Genomic DNA, 16,423 nt, shown 5'->3' with positions numbered 1-16,423 from the left:
TTTGTTAGGTTTTTTTATTTTCAGTGAGATCTGCTGGCAACAGACTCACTGCTATGAGGGACTGAGGGGAGAGAAGCAAACCTACCTGCTTGCAGCTAGCTTGTGCTTCTAAGGCTACTGGACACCATTAGCTCCAGAGGGATCGAACACAGGGCCCGACCTCGATCGTCCGTTCCCGGAGCCGCGCCGCCGTCCCCCTTGCAGAGCCAGAAGACGGAAGAACCCGGAGAAAATCGGCGGCTGAAGACTCCGGTCTTCAATAAGGTAGCGCACAGCACTGCAGCTGTGCGCCATTGCTCCCACAGCACACCACACGCTCCGGTCACTGGTGGGTGCAGGGCGCTGGGGGGGGCGCCCTGGGCTGCAATTAGTTTACCTTTTGGCAAAATGCACATAATACAGTTATAAACTGTATATGTGCCTAATCCCCCGCCATAATTATTATTAAAAAAGCGGGAGAAGCCCGTCGCTGAAGAGGCGTGGCTATCTTTCTCAGCACAGCCAGCGCCATTTTCTCTTCACAGCTCCGCTGGAAGGACGCTCCCCAGGCTCTCCCCTGCAGTATACACTACGAGAAGGGTAAAAAAGAGAGGGGAGGCACATAAATTTAGGCGCAAAGGTGATGTAAGCAGCTATTGGGGGAAAATTAACTTTCTGTTAGTGTAAATCCCTCTGTTATATAGCGCTCTGGTGTGTGCTGGCATACTCCCTCTCTGTCTCCCCAAAGGACTTTGTGGGGTCCTGTCCTCAGTCAGAGCATTCCCTGTGTGTGTGTGCGGTGTGTCGGTACGGCTGTGTCGACATGTTTGAGGAGGACGCTTACGTGGAGGCGGAGCAGGTGCCGATAAGTGTGATGTCGCCCCCTGCGGGGCCGACACCAGAGTGGATGGATATGTGGAAGGTATTAACCGACAGTGTCAACTCCTTGCATAAAAGGTTCGATGACGTAGCTTTGGGACAGCCGGCATCTCAGCCCGCGCCTGCCCAGGCATCTCAGAGGCCATCAGGGGCTCAAAAACGCCCGCTACCTCAGATGGCAGACACAGATGTCGACACGGAGTCTGACTCCAGTGTAGACGAGGATGAGACAAATGTACAGTCCACAAGGGCCAACCGATGCATGATAACGGCTATGAAAAATGTGTTGCACATTTCTGACATTGACCCGGTTACCACAAAAAAGGGTATTATGTTTGGGGAGAAAAAGCAGCCAGTGACTTTTCCCCATCTGATGAGTTAAATGAATTGTGTGAAGAAGCGTGGTGTTCCCCAGATAAGAAATTAGTGATTTCTAAGAGGTTACTGATGGCGTACCCTTTCCCGCCAACGGACAGGCTACGTTGGGAAACATCCCCTAGGGTGGACAAGGCGCTCACACGCTTATCAAAAAATGTGGCACTGCCGTCTCAGGATACGGCCGCCTTAAAGGAGCCTGCAGATAGAAAGCAGGAGGCTATCCTGAAGTCTGTATATACACACTCAGGTACTATACTGAGACCTGCAATTGCTTCGGCATGGATGTGTAGTGCTGCAGCTGCTTGGTCTGATTCCCTGTCAGATAACATTGATTCCCTTGACAGGGATACTATTTTGCTAACCATAGAGCATATTAAAGACGTTGTCTTATATATGAGGGATGCACAGAGGGACATTTGCCGGCTGGCATCTAGAATAAATGCAATGTCCATTTCTGCCAGGAGAGTATTATGGACTTGGCAGTGGACAGGTGATGCTGATTCTAAAAGGCACATGGAGGTTTTGCCTTATAAGGGTGAGGAACTGTTTGGGGACGGTCTCTCGGACCTCGTATCCACAGCAACAGCTGGGAAGTCGACTTTTTTACCTCAGGTTCCCTCACAGCCTAAGAAAGCACCGTATTATCAAGTACAATCCTTTCGGCCTCAGAAAGGCAAGCGGGTCAGAGGCGCGTCCTTTCTGCCCAGAGGCAGGGGTAGAGGGAAAAAGCTGCACCAGACAGCCAGTTCCCAGGAACAAAAATCCTCCCCTGCTTCCTCTAAGTCCGCCGCATGACGCTGGGGCTCCACAGGTGGAGCCAGGTGCGGTGGGGGCGCGTCTCCGGAACTTCAGCGACCAGTGGGTTCGCTCACAGGTGGATCTCTGGGTTCTACAAGTGGTATCTCAGGGATACAAGCTGGAGTTCGAGGCGTCTCCCCCTCGCCGTTACCTCAAATCAGCCTTGCCAGCTGCTCCCAAGGAAAGGGAGGTAGTACTGGTGGCAATTCACAAGCTGTACCTTCAGCAGGTGATAATCAAAGTTCCCCTCCTTCAACAGGGACGGGGTTACTATTCCACAATGTTTGTGGTACCGAAACCAGACGGTTCGGTGAGACCCATTCTAAATTTGAAATCCTTGAACACTTATATAAGGAAGTTCAAGTTCAAAATGGAATCGCTCAGGGCGGTCATTGCAAGTCTGGAAGAGGGGGATTTTATGGTGTCACTGGACATCAAGGATGCTTACCTACATGTCCCCATTTACCCCTCTCACCAGGAGTACCTCAGGTTTGTGGTACAGGACTGTCATTACCAATTCCAGACATTGCCGTTTGGTCTGTCCACGGCACCGAGGGTATTTACCAAGGTAATGGCCGAAATGATGATACTCCTTCGAAAGAAGGGAGTTATAATTATCCCATACTTGGACGATCTCCTTATAAAGGCGAGGTCCACGGAGCAGTTGTTAGTCGGAGTAGCACTATCTCGGGAAGTGCTACAACAGCACGGCTGGATTCTGAATATCCCAAAGTCGCAGCTGATTCCTACGACGCGTCTGCTGTTCTTGGGCATGATTCTGGACACAGAATAGAAGACGGTGTTTCTCCCGGAGGAGAAGGCCCAGGAATTGTCATCTCTGGTCAGGGACCTCCTGAAACCAAAACAGGTATCGGTGCATCACTGCACGCGAGTCCTGGGAAAGATGGTAGCTTCTTACGAAGCAATTCCCTTCGGCAGGTTCCATGCAAGGATCTTTCAGTGGGATCTGTTAGACAAGTGCCAGGGTGTCTCTGCTGTGGTGGCTGCAGAGTGCTCATCTTCTCGAGGGCCGCAGATTCGGCATTCAGGACTGGGTCCTGGTGAACACGGATCCAAGCCTCCGAGGTTAGGGGGCAATCACTCAGGGAAGAAACTTCCAAGGACAGTGGTCGAGTCAGGAGACTTCCCTACACATAAATATTCTGGAACTAAGGGCCATTTACAATGCCCTGAGTCAAGCAGTAACCCTGCTTCAAAACCAGCCGGTGCTGATTCAGTCAGACAACATCACGGCGGTCGCCCATGTAAACCGACAGGGCGGCACAAGAAGCAGGATGGCGATGGCAGAAGCCACAAGGATTCTTTGATGGGCGGAGAATCACGTGCTAGCACTGTCAGCAGTGTTCATTCCGGGAGTGGACAACTGGGAAGCAGACTTCCTCAGCAGGCACGACCTCCACCCGGGAGAGTGGGGACTTCATCCAGAAGTCTTCAAGCTGATTGTAAATCGTTGGGAAAGGCCACAGGTGGACATGATGGCGTCCCGCCTCAACAAAAAGCTAAAAAGATATTGCGCCAGGTCAAGGGACCCTCAGGCGATAGCTGTGGACGCTCTAGTGACACCGTGGGTGTACCAGTCGGTTTATGTGTTCCCTCCTCTTCCTCTCATACCAAAGGTACTGAGGATAATAAGAAAGAGAGGAGTAAGAACTATACTCATCGTTCCGGATTGGCCAAGAAGAGCTTGGTACCCGGAACTACAAGAAATAATCTCAGAGGACCCTTGGCCTCTGCCGCTCCGACAGGACCTGCTACAGCAGGGGCCCTGTCTGTTCCAAGACTTACCGCGGCTGCGTTTGACGGCATGGCGGTTGAACGCCGGATCCTAATGGAAAAGGGCATTCCAGATGAAGTCATTCCTACGCTGATTAAAGCTAGGAAGGATGTGACAGCAAAACATTATCACCGCATATGGCGAAAATATGTTGCTTGGTGTGAGGCCAGGAAGGCCCCAACAGAGGAATTTCAGCTGGGTCGATTTCTGCACTTCCTACAGTCAGGAGTGACTATGGGCCTAAAATTGGGATCCATTAAAGTCCAGATTTCGGCCCTGTCTATTTTCTTTCAAAAAGAACTGGCTTCACTGCCTGAAGTTCAGACGTTTGTTAAGGGAGTGCTGCATATTCAGCCCCCTTTTGTGCCGCCAGTGGCACCTTGGGATCTTAACGTTGTGTTGGATTTCCTGAAATCCCACTGGTTTGAGCCACTTAAGACCGTGGAGATAAAGTATCTCACGTGGAAGGTGGTCATGTTATTGGCCTTAGCTTCGGCTAGGCGTGTGTCAGAATTGGCGGCTTTGTCCTGTAAAAGCCCATATCTGATTTTCCATATGGACAGGGCAGAATTGAGGACTCGTCCTCAATTTCTCCCTAAGGTGGTATCAGCGTTTCATTTGAACCAACCTATTGTGGTGCCTGCGGCTACTCGGGACTTGGAGGATTCCAAGTTGCTGGACGTAGTACGGGCCCTGAAAATCTATGTTTCCAGGACGGCTAGAGTCAGGAAAACCGACTCACTGTTTATCCTGCATGCACCCAACAAGCTGGGTGCTCCTGCTTCTAAGCAGACTATTGCTCGCTGGATCTGTAGCACGATTCAGCAGGCTCATTCTGCGGCTGGACTGCCGCATCCTAAATCTGTAAAAGCCCATTCCACGAGGAAGGTGGGCTCTTCTTGGGCGGCTGCCCGAGGGGTCTCGGCTTTACAACTTTGCCGAGCTGCTACTTGGTCGGGATCAAACACTTTTGCAAAATTCTACAAGTTTGATACCCTGGCTGAGGAGGACCTTGAGTTTGCTCATTCGGTGCTGCAGAGTCATCCGCACTCTCCCGCCCGTTTGGGAGCTTTGGTATAATCCCCATGGTCCTTACGGAGTACCCAGCATCCACTAGGACGTCAGAGAAAATAAGAATTTACTCACCGGTAATTCTATTTCTCGTAGTCCGTAGTGGATGCTGGGAGCCCGTCCCAAGTGCGGACTTTCTGCAATACATGTATATAGTTATTGCTTAACTATAGGGTTGTGTTATGAGCCATCTGTTAAATGAGGCTCAGTTGTTGTTCATACTGTTAACTGGGTATAGTTATCACAAGTTGTACAGTGTGATTGGTGTGGCTGGTATGAGTCTTACCCTGGATTCCAAATCCTTTCCTAGTAATGTCAGCTCTTCCGGGCACAGTTTCCCTAACTGAGGTCTGGAGGAGGGGCATAGAGGGAGGAGCCAGTGCACACCAGATGTAGTACCTAATCTTTCTTTTAAGAGTGCCCAGTCTCCTGCGGAGCCCGTCTATTCCCCATGTTCCTTACGGAGTACCCAGCATCCACTACGGACTACGAGAAATAGAATTACCGGTGAGTAAATTCTTATTTTTTCCCCCACCCATCTTATAAACACCACAAACAAATCCTTTGGGGTTTTTTCACATGTGGTTGTCCCTGATTGTATAAACACCAGCTTGGGAGGAGATCTTCACCAATCCCTAGATAATATGGATTCCAACATTTTTCTGCAGTGCAGAGGTTAATACCTGGTGATCACACTATTCAATGGACATACATTTCTATGGGGACACATAGTTTTAAAAAAAAGACTCTCCCGTCTTTCAAACAAGGGTGCCCTTAGGAGGGAGCTTGATACTTCTATAGCTGGCACTCTTACAACTCATTAGTACATTACAGAGCAGCACATTTTTGCATCCATACTCACTGTCATCATCCCATCTAGAAGGCCGGTCTCAGGTTTTGGTGGTGCCTGTAGACGTTCCATAGACCACTTATCAACCACTGATGACACCTGAGGGTTGTCAATGTTAAGTAAGCGGAATCCAGTCATATTCACTCCACTGTATCTGTATGGCTCAAGGTCAAGGGCAAACAGGTCCTGTGAGACAAGATACAGAGTCAAAAATGTGTCAGCGCCAAAGCCGCAAAAATTCAAACTAGCTGCAAACTGCAGGTATTACTATGTGGATGGAATATGAGATGGAAGGTCAAAATTGACAGTTAGTGTCGGTGCAATCACCACCTAGAGGACCCTACGCAGTACATCCACAGAACTTCTTCAGGCTTCAGTAAACCACTTGTAAATCTATATAATACATAATTATTTCCTAAGCTTCAAAGGTTTCACAGTATCTCCGAGTACATCTTACAAATCCCAAAACAGCTTCATACGAGCTATTCTAAATTTTATATGGGGTAGAAGGCCATTTGCTGAAACCATACATATTGAATACTTTTTAATCTGCATACAACACTATATATATATGATATTCATTCTTTTGAGTTTTAAAGCATCACAGCAAAGTGTGTTATACTCCCACAAGGTACTTAAAGACTTTTAAAAACCCAGAGAAGCTTTCACCATCATATGTTTGGTAGAAAGCCATTAACATTTCTTTATAGCATGCCATGATTTATTGAGCTTAATATATAATTTTATTCACCAATGGGCATACCTTATCTGTATTTTTAATACAATTATATATAAATACACGTATGTGTACACACTGGAAAAAATGTGGTGTTCTAATACTGACTGTTAGTGTGTGTGTGTGTGTGTGTGTGTGTGTGTGTGTGTGTGTGTGTGTGTGTGTGTGTGTGTATGTATAACTTAATTTGGCAATAGTTTTTACATTTCTTTTACATTTTTTTATGTCTATTTTTTACAGTTTATTTATTTGTTTAAATTATTGTAATTGAAAGCCTAAGCCTTGCTTGGCCTCAGTTTCCAATGTGAATTGTGTAGCCGGGTCACACATTGGCATATTCTCTCAGACATGCCTGAAGAATGTGATTTTCTCTCACCACGATAAGCCCTATCATCAGATAACAAAAGGCAGACCCCTATGTCTAGTACAGAGAGGTGTTTATTCTGCAACATTGTTTTATGTTATCTCTCGGAACAGGCTTTGATGAAATTTCAGTGACTGCGTCTTTTTCTTTCTTGCATGACTTTTGTAATTTTTTATTCTTTAACCTGAACTGTCTCTTACCTGCTAATAAACTGTGCTCTTAACTATTGTAATATAATAGATTAACCAGACATGAATAATTGACAGATCTTCCTTCACAATAGCCTATATACTGTAGTAAGGAAAAGTCTTGTGACAGGTTAGAGAGAGGCAGGTAGGTACGTAGGTAGGTAGGTGTGGTATATGAAATTGATGTTTAGAATCTCGACACTGTCTGAAAGTCCACATTCAAAATATCAAGTCCCGATGTCGCCATTTGACATGTTGACATTCACGTCAACACTGTCATAATGTTGACATGTTTATCTGTGCATCCTTTTTCCTAAGCTTCAGTATTTTGTTACCTGTATGTAGCTGTGAAAAGAAGGATGCACTTATCCACCAAAGTACAATATATAGGCCCAAAATGGGTCCCATTAATTCTGGGCGAGTCAAAATTTCCAACAGGCCCTGGAAATGCTCTTTGGGCCTGATTCAAAGTTGTCAATAAAGCAACTGCAATTGCGGCTGCTTTATGTGTTTGGAAATAAATGTAGCTTTGCGCCTATATTCAGGTGGCACAGCCCCATTGGTCCACAAGAGAAAGCAGTCCTCATCAGCATCATCATCAGCATACATCTGTACCACCAGCCCCATCCTCGGTGCAAGGGACTGGATAAAGAGCGGGCAAATCTCTGCATACACTTGCCTCCAAATAGCCCGCAACTGTGCCGCCGCGCACAAGACACCTTGCCGGAGCACCGATCATACATGTGAATAAACCGTTTCTGCCCAGTAATACTCAGTCACAAGTGAAGGTATGACTAAGATTCATACGATGTTTATCTAGGTCCTGACGCATGCGCAGTGTGCTGAGAATCACAGATGGAATCACGTGGAAGTCTGAATCAGGTTAGGCTTGGGAGTGGAGGGTTAGTCTGCTGGACAGGAGGGTCAGGGCTGTGGAACAGGAGGGTCAGGGCTGTGGGACAGGAGGGTCAGGGCTGTGGGTCAGGAGGGTCAGGGCTGTGGGACAGGAGGGTCAGGGCTGTGGGACAGGAGGGTCAGGGCTGTGGGACAGGAGGGTTAGGCTGCAGGACAGGAAAGCTAGGATGGGGGACAGGTGGGCTAAGGGGATTACACACTGAGCAATTTTTACCTGGCCCAGCGATGTTCGCGGGGGGTGAACCACTGTCCACAGTAGGAGACTATTGAAACAGCTTGACGGTCGGTGGTGGCTGGTGATGATGCGGGAGCACACATCACCGCTCATCGCCCAGCCATACACACTGGCAGAGTTTGAGCTCAAAGTAGCCACAAGTGAGCTACTTTGAGCTCAAAATTGGCTAGTGTGTATGGGCCTTAAGTGTTAGGATGCAGTACAGGAGGGTTAGGATTAGGCTGTGGGAGGGGAGGCTTATGGTTAGCCTGCAGCATGGGTGGGTTAGGCTGCAGGATAGAAGGTTTAAGATTAGGTTGCGGGAGGGGAGGCTTATGGTTAGCCTGCAGCATGGGTGGGTTAGGCTGCAGGATAGAAGGTTTAAGATTAGGTTGCGGGAGGGGAGGCTTATGGTTAGCCTGCAGCATGGGTGGGTTAGGCTGCAGGATAGAAGGTTTAAGATTAGGTTGCGGGAGGGGAGGCTTATGGTTAGCCTGCAGCATGGGTGGGTTAGGCTGCAGGATAGAAGGTTTAAGATTAGGTTGCGGGAGGGGAGGCTTATGGTAGACTGCAGCATGGGTGGGTTAGGCTGCAGGATAGAAGGTTTAAGATTAGGTTGCGGGAGGGGAGGGTTATGATTAGGCTGCAGGACAGGAGAGTTAGTGTCAGGATGCAGTACAGGAGGGTTAGGCTTCAAGACAGGAGGGTTAGGGTTAGGTTGCAGGATGGGAGGCTTAGGCAGCGGGAAAGGAAGGTTAGGCTGCTGGATGGAAGGGTCAGAATATGGCTGCGGTAGCAGTAGGTTATGGTTAGGCTGGAGGGCGGGTTAGGGATAGACTGTTGGGGGGGGGATTAAGGTTAGTATTAGAGTTGCTGACAGCAGTACCCAGGAGACACACCGCTACATTGCCAGAGCCACTACAAGGTAAGTGACTGCCACAATACTGGGACACGCAGTTGTGTCGACATTTTATTGAGGTCAATACTTCATCAGTGTCATCATGATGCATATCAACATTACGACCAAGCTGACATTCTCTCGTCGAATTGATGAACGTCAACATGATTTATGCTGACGAAACAAACCCAACACACAATTCACTTAATCCGCGCTTCAGTAGTAGCGCCTTCATAGAAACATAGAATATGACGGCAGATAAGAACCACTTGGCCCATCTAGTCTGACCCTTTTTTATCCTTTAGGTAATCTCAACCCTATTTAATCCTTAGTTCTTTGTAAGGATATTTATATGTCTATCCCAAGCATGTTTAAATTGCTCTACTGTCTTAGCCTCTACCACCTCTGATGGGAGACTATTCCACTTATCCACTACCCTTTCTGTGAAGTAATTTTTCCTTACATTTCCCCTGACCATCCCTCTCTCCAGTGTCAGTGCATGTCTTTGTGTTCTAATACTTCTCTTCCTGGGAAGAATGTTTCTCTCCATCATTCGGCACAATTACCCCCCTCCCTCCTGCCCTAAACCAGGATATGTAATTGTGCGGAATGAAGGCGATACTTCTATAGCATGCACAGAACAGACGCTGCGCTCCTGGCCAAGGCTGGAGAATGGTTTGGGGGTAGACGTCCAGCACAATGGAAGCAAGTATCATTATCCCATGATTAATCTGAATGTTTTAATATTTTTTAAATCAGAAATATTTTGATCTCAGTTTATTGTAGACTTTTCCATGAGTTAAATAGCAGAGTAGGAGGCTATTAGCACAGAGCCATAGCTCAAAGTTCTGCCACTAACTCTGGGATGATTGAATGAATTGAATTAAGGTTCACTGCTTTAATCCCAGAGGGGAGCTCATTACATGCCTTTACTCCCGTCCTCTCTACCGTGTGGAAACCGAGCAGCAGAAATTCTAATACAATTGCTAGGGGGGGAAAAGAGTCAAATAATTAGAGTGAGTCATAAAGAATTTGGAGTCATTAAATCATGATTAACGACTCTGTGAGCCCAAACTAAAAATTTCACGCCTAATATAATCAAATGCCACAATAATAATGAATCGTTATTTCTGAGTTACCGGCTAAAAAAAAAGGGTATTTTAGAATTCCAGCTTCAAGTAACTGGTGCATTTCAGCTTCAGTATTTGGATATTGTATGGAATCCCAGAATCATGGCTGCTATATTGTCAGTACTCACTAATAATGGACAGTCCAACTTATAAAATGAGTGTGACAAGGGACTGAGCATGTAATTATAGGGGTATATTCAATACCTGTCGGGTCCTTTCCGACGGAAAGGACCCGACAGGTGAGTATTCAATGGAGCGGTCAAATCCGACTGTCAGATTTGGCCGCTACCGACAACTATCAGTGCACTGCTGACCACCGGGCCGTGCTGCTGCTGCCACTGGCAATACTCACCCATCCCCGATCCCCGACTCCTCCGGCCACCTCTGCCTCTACTCTTCCGGCCACCTCACGCTGATCCTCCGGTCGCCTCTGCCACTGCACCTTTGGCCGCCTGTCCCGCTGCTCCTCCGGCCGCCTATGCCCCTGCACCTCCGGCCGCCTGTCCCGCTGCTCCTCCGGCCGCTTGTCCCACTGCTCCTCCGGCCGCCTATGCCTCTGCTCCTCCGGCCACCTCACGCTGCTCCTCCGGCCGCCTATGCCTCTGCTCCTCCGGCTGTCTCACGCTGCTCCTCCGGCCGCCTCTGCCGCTCCACCTCCAGCCGCCTGTCCCGCTGCTCCTCCGGCCGCCTATGCCTCTGCTCCTCCGGCCGCCTCACGCTGCTCCTCCGGCCGCCTCACACGTCTCATCTCCCCTGTTCCGACAAAGTCAATCCGACTTTAAAAAAAGTCGATTGACATTGTTGGAACCGGGGCCAAAACCTGTAGGATTTGGCCGCAGAACTTGTGGATCCGCAGCTAATCCGACAATCCACGTGTTTTCCGACAAGTCGGGAATTTCTGACTTGTCGAAAAAAAACAGCCAGTATTGAATAGGTCGGAACCCCTTCTGACCTAAACCTGTCGGAAGCTGCCGTCTTTCCGACAAGACGGCAGCTTCCGACACTTATTGAATACACCCCATAGTTTTCTTCACCTGCCCACTCAGAATGTCCTACTTTTAGAATATTGTATGGATGGAACTGCATGTAGCCAATCAGCTTACTGGAGGATTTAATTCAGATGGAGTGAGTGGATATCATATGCAACGAGTTTTATCATTCACAAGGAGTTTTATCACTCGTTGATAAATGGGCCCCGTAGTCTTCCAAAGTCAATATAATGAACAGGACCTTTGAAACATGCACAGGTCCTGGGTACTAAGGGGGTGTGACCAAATCTGGGAGGTGTTGCCACTCCCCCTACACTAATAATAAGTGTAAGGTACTATCTCAGCAGCTGGCCCGGATCCCATTCATAAGGGTCGGGGCCTGGGAATTTAGTATCCCCCCCAATTGCCCCCTCCTGATGATGAAACCTAGCACACTTGCTAGATAACAACTGATTGCTGGCGACCTAGTCAGGGGTACATTTAGGGGATTCCTTGCCTTTTCTCTGCCCAATTATTGAACCTCTCCAGGGGCGTATTTAGAGAGGAGGATGCCTGTGTGCAGGATCCGTCTAAGCCCCCTCCTCTCTAGCTGGGAGAGCTGTTGCTCTGGGCACTAGGGTCCCTAGGGGACCCTAGTGCTGTCCCAGAGTCTAGATCTCCGGGAAAATGGCGCGGTGGCCTTTTTCCCAGTGATTATCGGACTGCGCATGCGCCAAAACACCAGGAAAATTAGACATTTTCCAAGTGATTTCTGCAGCACTGCTGCTGCGCCACGGGACTCCGGAGGGTAAGTATGAAAATAATGGGTGTACGGTGTGGGCCACCCCTGGACCTTGGAGGCCCGTGTGCACCACACACGCATTATAAATACGCCAGTGGACCTCTGCCACATCAATCAAGAAAAGAAGAAGATATAAGAGCAGCTGTACTAAGCCTTGGAGAGAGATAAAGTGGAGAGAGATGGAAAAAAACAGTCAATCAGCTCCTAACTGTCATGTTTCAAGCACAGCCTGTAATGTGGCAGTTATGAGCTGATTGGCTGGTACTTTCTCTCTCTCCACTTTGCCACTCTCCAAGGCTTAGTACATATGCCTCATAAGAAGTAATAGTACGAATGGAGACGAACAGGCAGCAGCACTGTACATACGGGAATATGACGCATCTGATGCAGCTAGCATGGGTCTGGCGCAAGTGGCGACGGCTGCGCCCATAGATATTAGTAGAGTGGGCGGTATAGGCTTGAACTTTCAGGCGCACAATTCTTACGATTTACTTTGACGGATTGGCGCATCAACATATAAAGGTATATACAACGCAGTGGCCATAGCAGCATTCAACTGAGAATCAGCCCCTATATTGCTACAGCATTGAGTCTTACCATTGTTGTGAAGAAGTAGTGGTAGTATTCCGTCATCATTCCCATAGAAAGGATCTATGGTTGGGAAAAAGAAAAAAAAAAAAAACAGTAAGAGAAATGGCCATTTTTAAATTATCATTCAAAGCAGAGAAAACTTTATTGTCAGGGAATCACAATACTAGACTTCTAAACAAAAATCTGACCTCAAAGAAGCTAAAATTATGTTTGCTTTGCATTATTATAACCTTTGTGGACCTTTTATTTTATAAAACATGCAAAATAGTCCCATGTGCAAATGTAAGCAATGAGCATATGCTATATCAAACCACTGGATACATACACCGAAGAGTGTAACTAACATGTTTTGTCCCACGGATTCTTTATGAACAGGGTATCTGGTCTATAGATCTACACTAAAAAGGTCTCCAGTCAATAGGGCGACCAGTAATGGTCGACATGCATTAGGTCAACAGGGTCGAAAGGTCAACGGGGTCAAACTGTAAAAGGCAGACAGTTCAAAAGGTCGACAGGTTCAAAAGGTTGACTGGGTAAAAGGTTTATGACAATGGTCGACAGAAGTTTTTTTTAGGGTTTTGTTTTTCTTTATATTTTACCATCCACGTGGACTACAATTCAAAATAGTAACCTTGTGCCAAGTGCTGTGGTAGCAGAGCGAGGCACCTTGCCCGAATCGAGCTAAGCGAGGGGACGAGGTGCACCAATGGGGCTTTTTTGTGGCAGAAAAGTGACAAAACACCCCAAAAAAGCAAAAACTAATTGTGTCTACCTTTTTTTGTGTCAACCATTTGCATGTCAACCTTTTGACCCTGTCGACCTTTTCTACTGTCAGTGTCTACCTATGCTATGTCGACCTGTCGACCTAACGTATGTCTACTATTAATGGTTGACCTTTTGACTGTAGATCTTTTTAGTGTAGATCTAATATTCCACATCCGGTGACCCTGCCCTTTGTCCATGTGGCACAGACCCGGCAGCACTGGAGATTTTAGTTGCCCAATGGCAATATCTTTTCAGACCACTGGCGTCAGATACTGTAGATGGGCCGGGCATAGGGCCTAATTCAGACCTGATCGCAGCACTGCAATAAACCCTAGCGAGCGATCAGGTCTCCCATAGACGGAGGACTTTCTATGAGTGGCATCCAGCACATTAAAAATGCCCTAGCGTATTTTGCCAATAAAACCAATAATTTAAAAATATGTACCTTAATGTTAACAAGTATGATACCTATATGTACAAAATAAAAACACATAAAAATACAATATTCAGGCAGTATTAGGTCTATATTCTTATTGCAGTTTTGCTGCTTACTGTAAGTGAGACCCATTGCAAACAGGGCTGCCATCAGGAATTGTGGTGCCTGTGACTGACAAAACAGACAGGGCCCCTCCCTCCCCCCAAAAAATGTCTGCCGCATTACTCCACCCCTATGTGATGTCATACATTGTAATGTTATATATAGGTGGAGTTCTGCGGACCTACAGGAATGATTCACAGAGTTCTGATGCTCAGGGAAGACTTGCTTTAAGAAGTCCTCCCTGCGCTTCAGCTTGTTGTTGATGCAGAAACTGGTGCTGCTCTAAAGGTATTGGCAGTAAGAGCCAGGGGTTGGACCCCCTCTCTGTAAGGGCCCGGGACACCAGTCCCCACAGTTCCCCCCTGCTGGCTGCCCTGATTGTAAGTACAATTAATTGTGCTAATTTTGGTCTTTCTCCTGCGCACTAATAGAGTGCTCATCCCACAATTGTTGGTGATATGACATTTCCGCCCCATTAATGAGAAACAGGAGACACTACTGAGTTTAATAAAACCTGAATGTGAGAGTTAAGGAGAAAATCTATTCAGCGTTGTACATTTAAGCAATGGTTTTGTTCAGTTAATTAAAGCCACAGTGGCGCGACGTTCCTGCCTGTCAAAACAATTCCACAAAGGAAAGGGATACCCTTTGAATTCACTAAGAAGGAAGCATACAGCCAGATGAATCTCACATTTGATAAGAGAAGGTCTGCGTGCCGCCTCTTAGTGAAAAACAAAACAAAAAACTGCACCCGTGGGAGCTAAAAATAATCCACGTAATACGCTGCTGCTTATTCATTTGCACTCATTACGGCCCTAAATGGCTGGGAATACAAACTGAGCCCCCTCCCTGGCATGAATAGATGTTTAAGATAAAATACAGGTATTGTTTCAGAACTAGCAGATTTGTTATTCAGTTCATTTATTTAAAGCATCCAACGACGTAAAAAGGGAAAAAAAATTAGGGATTAATTAGTGCACTCAGAAAGGAAAGTTTAATTGTTTGGAGTATTTATAAGAACGGGGAGTAGGCTCAACGAACAGTTGGAAGCAAAGTAATAGCTACCGTTATTAGTACTTCAGGGTTTGGTCCTGGGAAGCGTAATATGTCAGTGGGGGCCATCTGCAGATATTGTTAGCTGCTGGGGACAAGCTTGGTATATTAGACATTTAAACGTATGTAGGCAGCTTTTGTGGTCAGAAATGGAGGGATTGTGGCAGATATTGGAGATATCATAAATCCTGGGGATACTAACTGTAGTTTTTGTTGCTTGAGTCTCATTATTTCATTTATGTAGCGGGGTTGGGAAAGGGATACCAGCAGTCGGGATGCCGACGGTCAGAATACCGACACTGGCATCCGAACTGCTTGAAATCCCAACAGGAGGTAATTAAGCCTAACCTAAACCCTTTTTTCCCGCAGCCTAAACATAACCTCACCTTTCCACAGCCTAACCCTCCCCTCTCCACAGCCTAACCCTAACCTCTCCACAGCCTAACCCTAACCCTCCCTTCCCACAGCCTAACCCTAACCGTCCCTTCCAGCAGCCTGACCCTAAACCTCCCTTCCTGCAGCCTAACCTCCCCTCTTCACAGCCTAACCCTAACCTCCTCTCTCCACAACCTAACCCTAACCTCCCCTCTTCACAGCCTAACCCTAACCTCCTCTCTCCACAACCTAACCCTAACCTCCCCTCTCCACAGCCTAACCCTAACCCTCCCTTCCCGCAGCCTAACCCTAACCCTCCCTTCCCGCATCCTAACCCTAACCTCCCCTCTCCACAGACTACCCTAACCCTCCCTTCCCACAGCCTAACCTCCCTCTCCACAGCCTAACCCTAACCCTCCCTTCCCGCAGCCTAACCATAACCTCCCTCTCCACAGCCTAACCATAACCTCCCTCTCCACAGCCTAACCCTAACCCTCCCTTCCCACAGCCTAACCCTAACCGTCCCTTCCAGCAGCCTGACCCTAAACCTCTCTTCCCGCAGCCTAACCTCCCCTCTTCACAGCCTAACCCTAACCTCCTCTCTCCACAACCTAACCCTAACCTCCCCTCACCACAGCCTAACCCTAACCCTCCCTTCCCGCAGCCTAACCCTAACCCTCCCTTCCCGCATCCTAACCCTAACCTCCCCTCTCCACAGACTACCCTAACCCTCCCTTCCCACAGCCTAACCTCCCTCTCCACAGCCTAACCCTAACCCTCCCTTCCCGCATCCTAACCCTAACCTCCCCTCTCCACAGACTACCCTAACCCTCCCTTCCCACAGCCTAACCTCCCTCTCCACAGCCTAACCCTAACCCTCCCTTCCCGCAGCCTAACCATAACCTCCCTCTCCACAGCCTAACCCTAACCTCGCCTCTCCACAGCCTAACCCTAACCCTCCCTTTCCGCAGCCTAACCCTAACCCTCCCTTTCCGCAGCCTAACCCTAACCTTCCCTCTCCACGGCCTAACCCTAACCCTCCCTCCTCGCAACTTCAACCTAACTCTCCCACCGCAGCCTAACCCTAACCTTCCCTCTCCACAGCCTAACCCTGACCCTCCCTTCCCACAGCCTCA

At 47.9% G+C, this 16,423-nt stretch overlaps 1 protein-coding gene across 10 annotated transcripts in view; it reads right to left on the bottom strand.

The window, feature by feature from the left end:
• The window catches only part of GRIK1 (glutamate ionotropic receptor kainate type subunit 1), a 630,706-nt gene that overhangs the window by 210,112 nt on the left and 404,171 nt on the right, over nt 1-16,423 (bottom strand). For all 10 annotated transcript variants that reach the window (XM_063956430.1, XM_063956421.1, XM_063956422.1 and 7 more), the window contains exons 5-6: nt 12,563-12,616; nt 5,763-5,936 (exon numbers count right to left, since the gene is read on the bottom strand). In XM_063956430.1, coding sequence (XP_063812500.1) covers nt 5,763-5,936; nt 12,563-12,616 — 228 coding nt within the window. The remainder of the gene's footprint in view (nt 1-5,762; nt 5,937-12,562; nt 12,617-16,423) is intronic.

Source organism: Pseudophryne corroboree, chromosome 2 (genome assembly GCF_028390025.1).
Source record: "Pseudophryne corroboree isolate aPseCor3 chromosome 2, aPseCor3.hap2, whole genome shotgun sequence".
Taxonomy (NCBI): Eukaryota; Metazoa; Chordata; class Amphibia; order Anura; family Myobatrachidae; genus Pseudophryne; species Pseudophryne corroboree.
The sequence above is the reverse complement of the archived record's forward strand: the minus strand, read 5'-3'. Positions and strand labels throughout refer to the sequence as shown.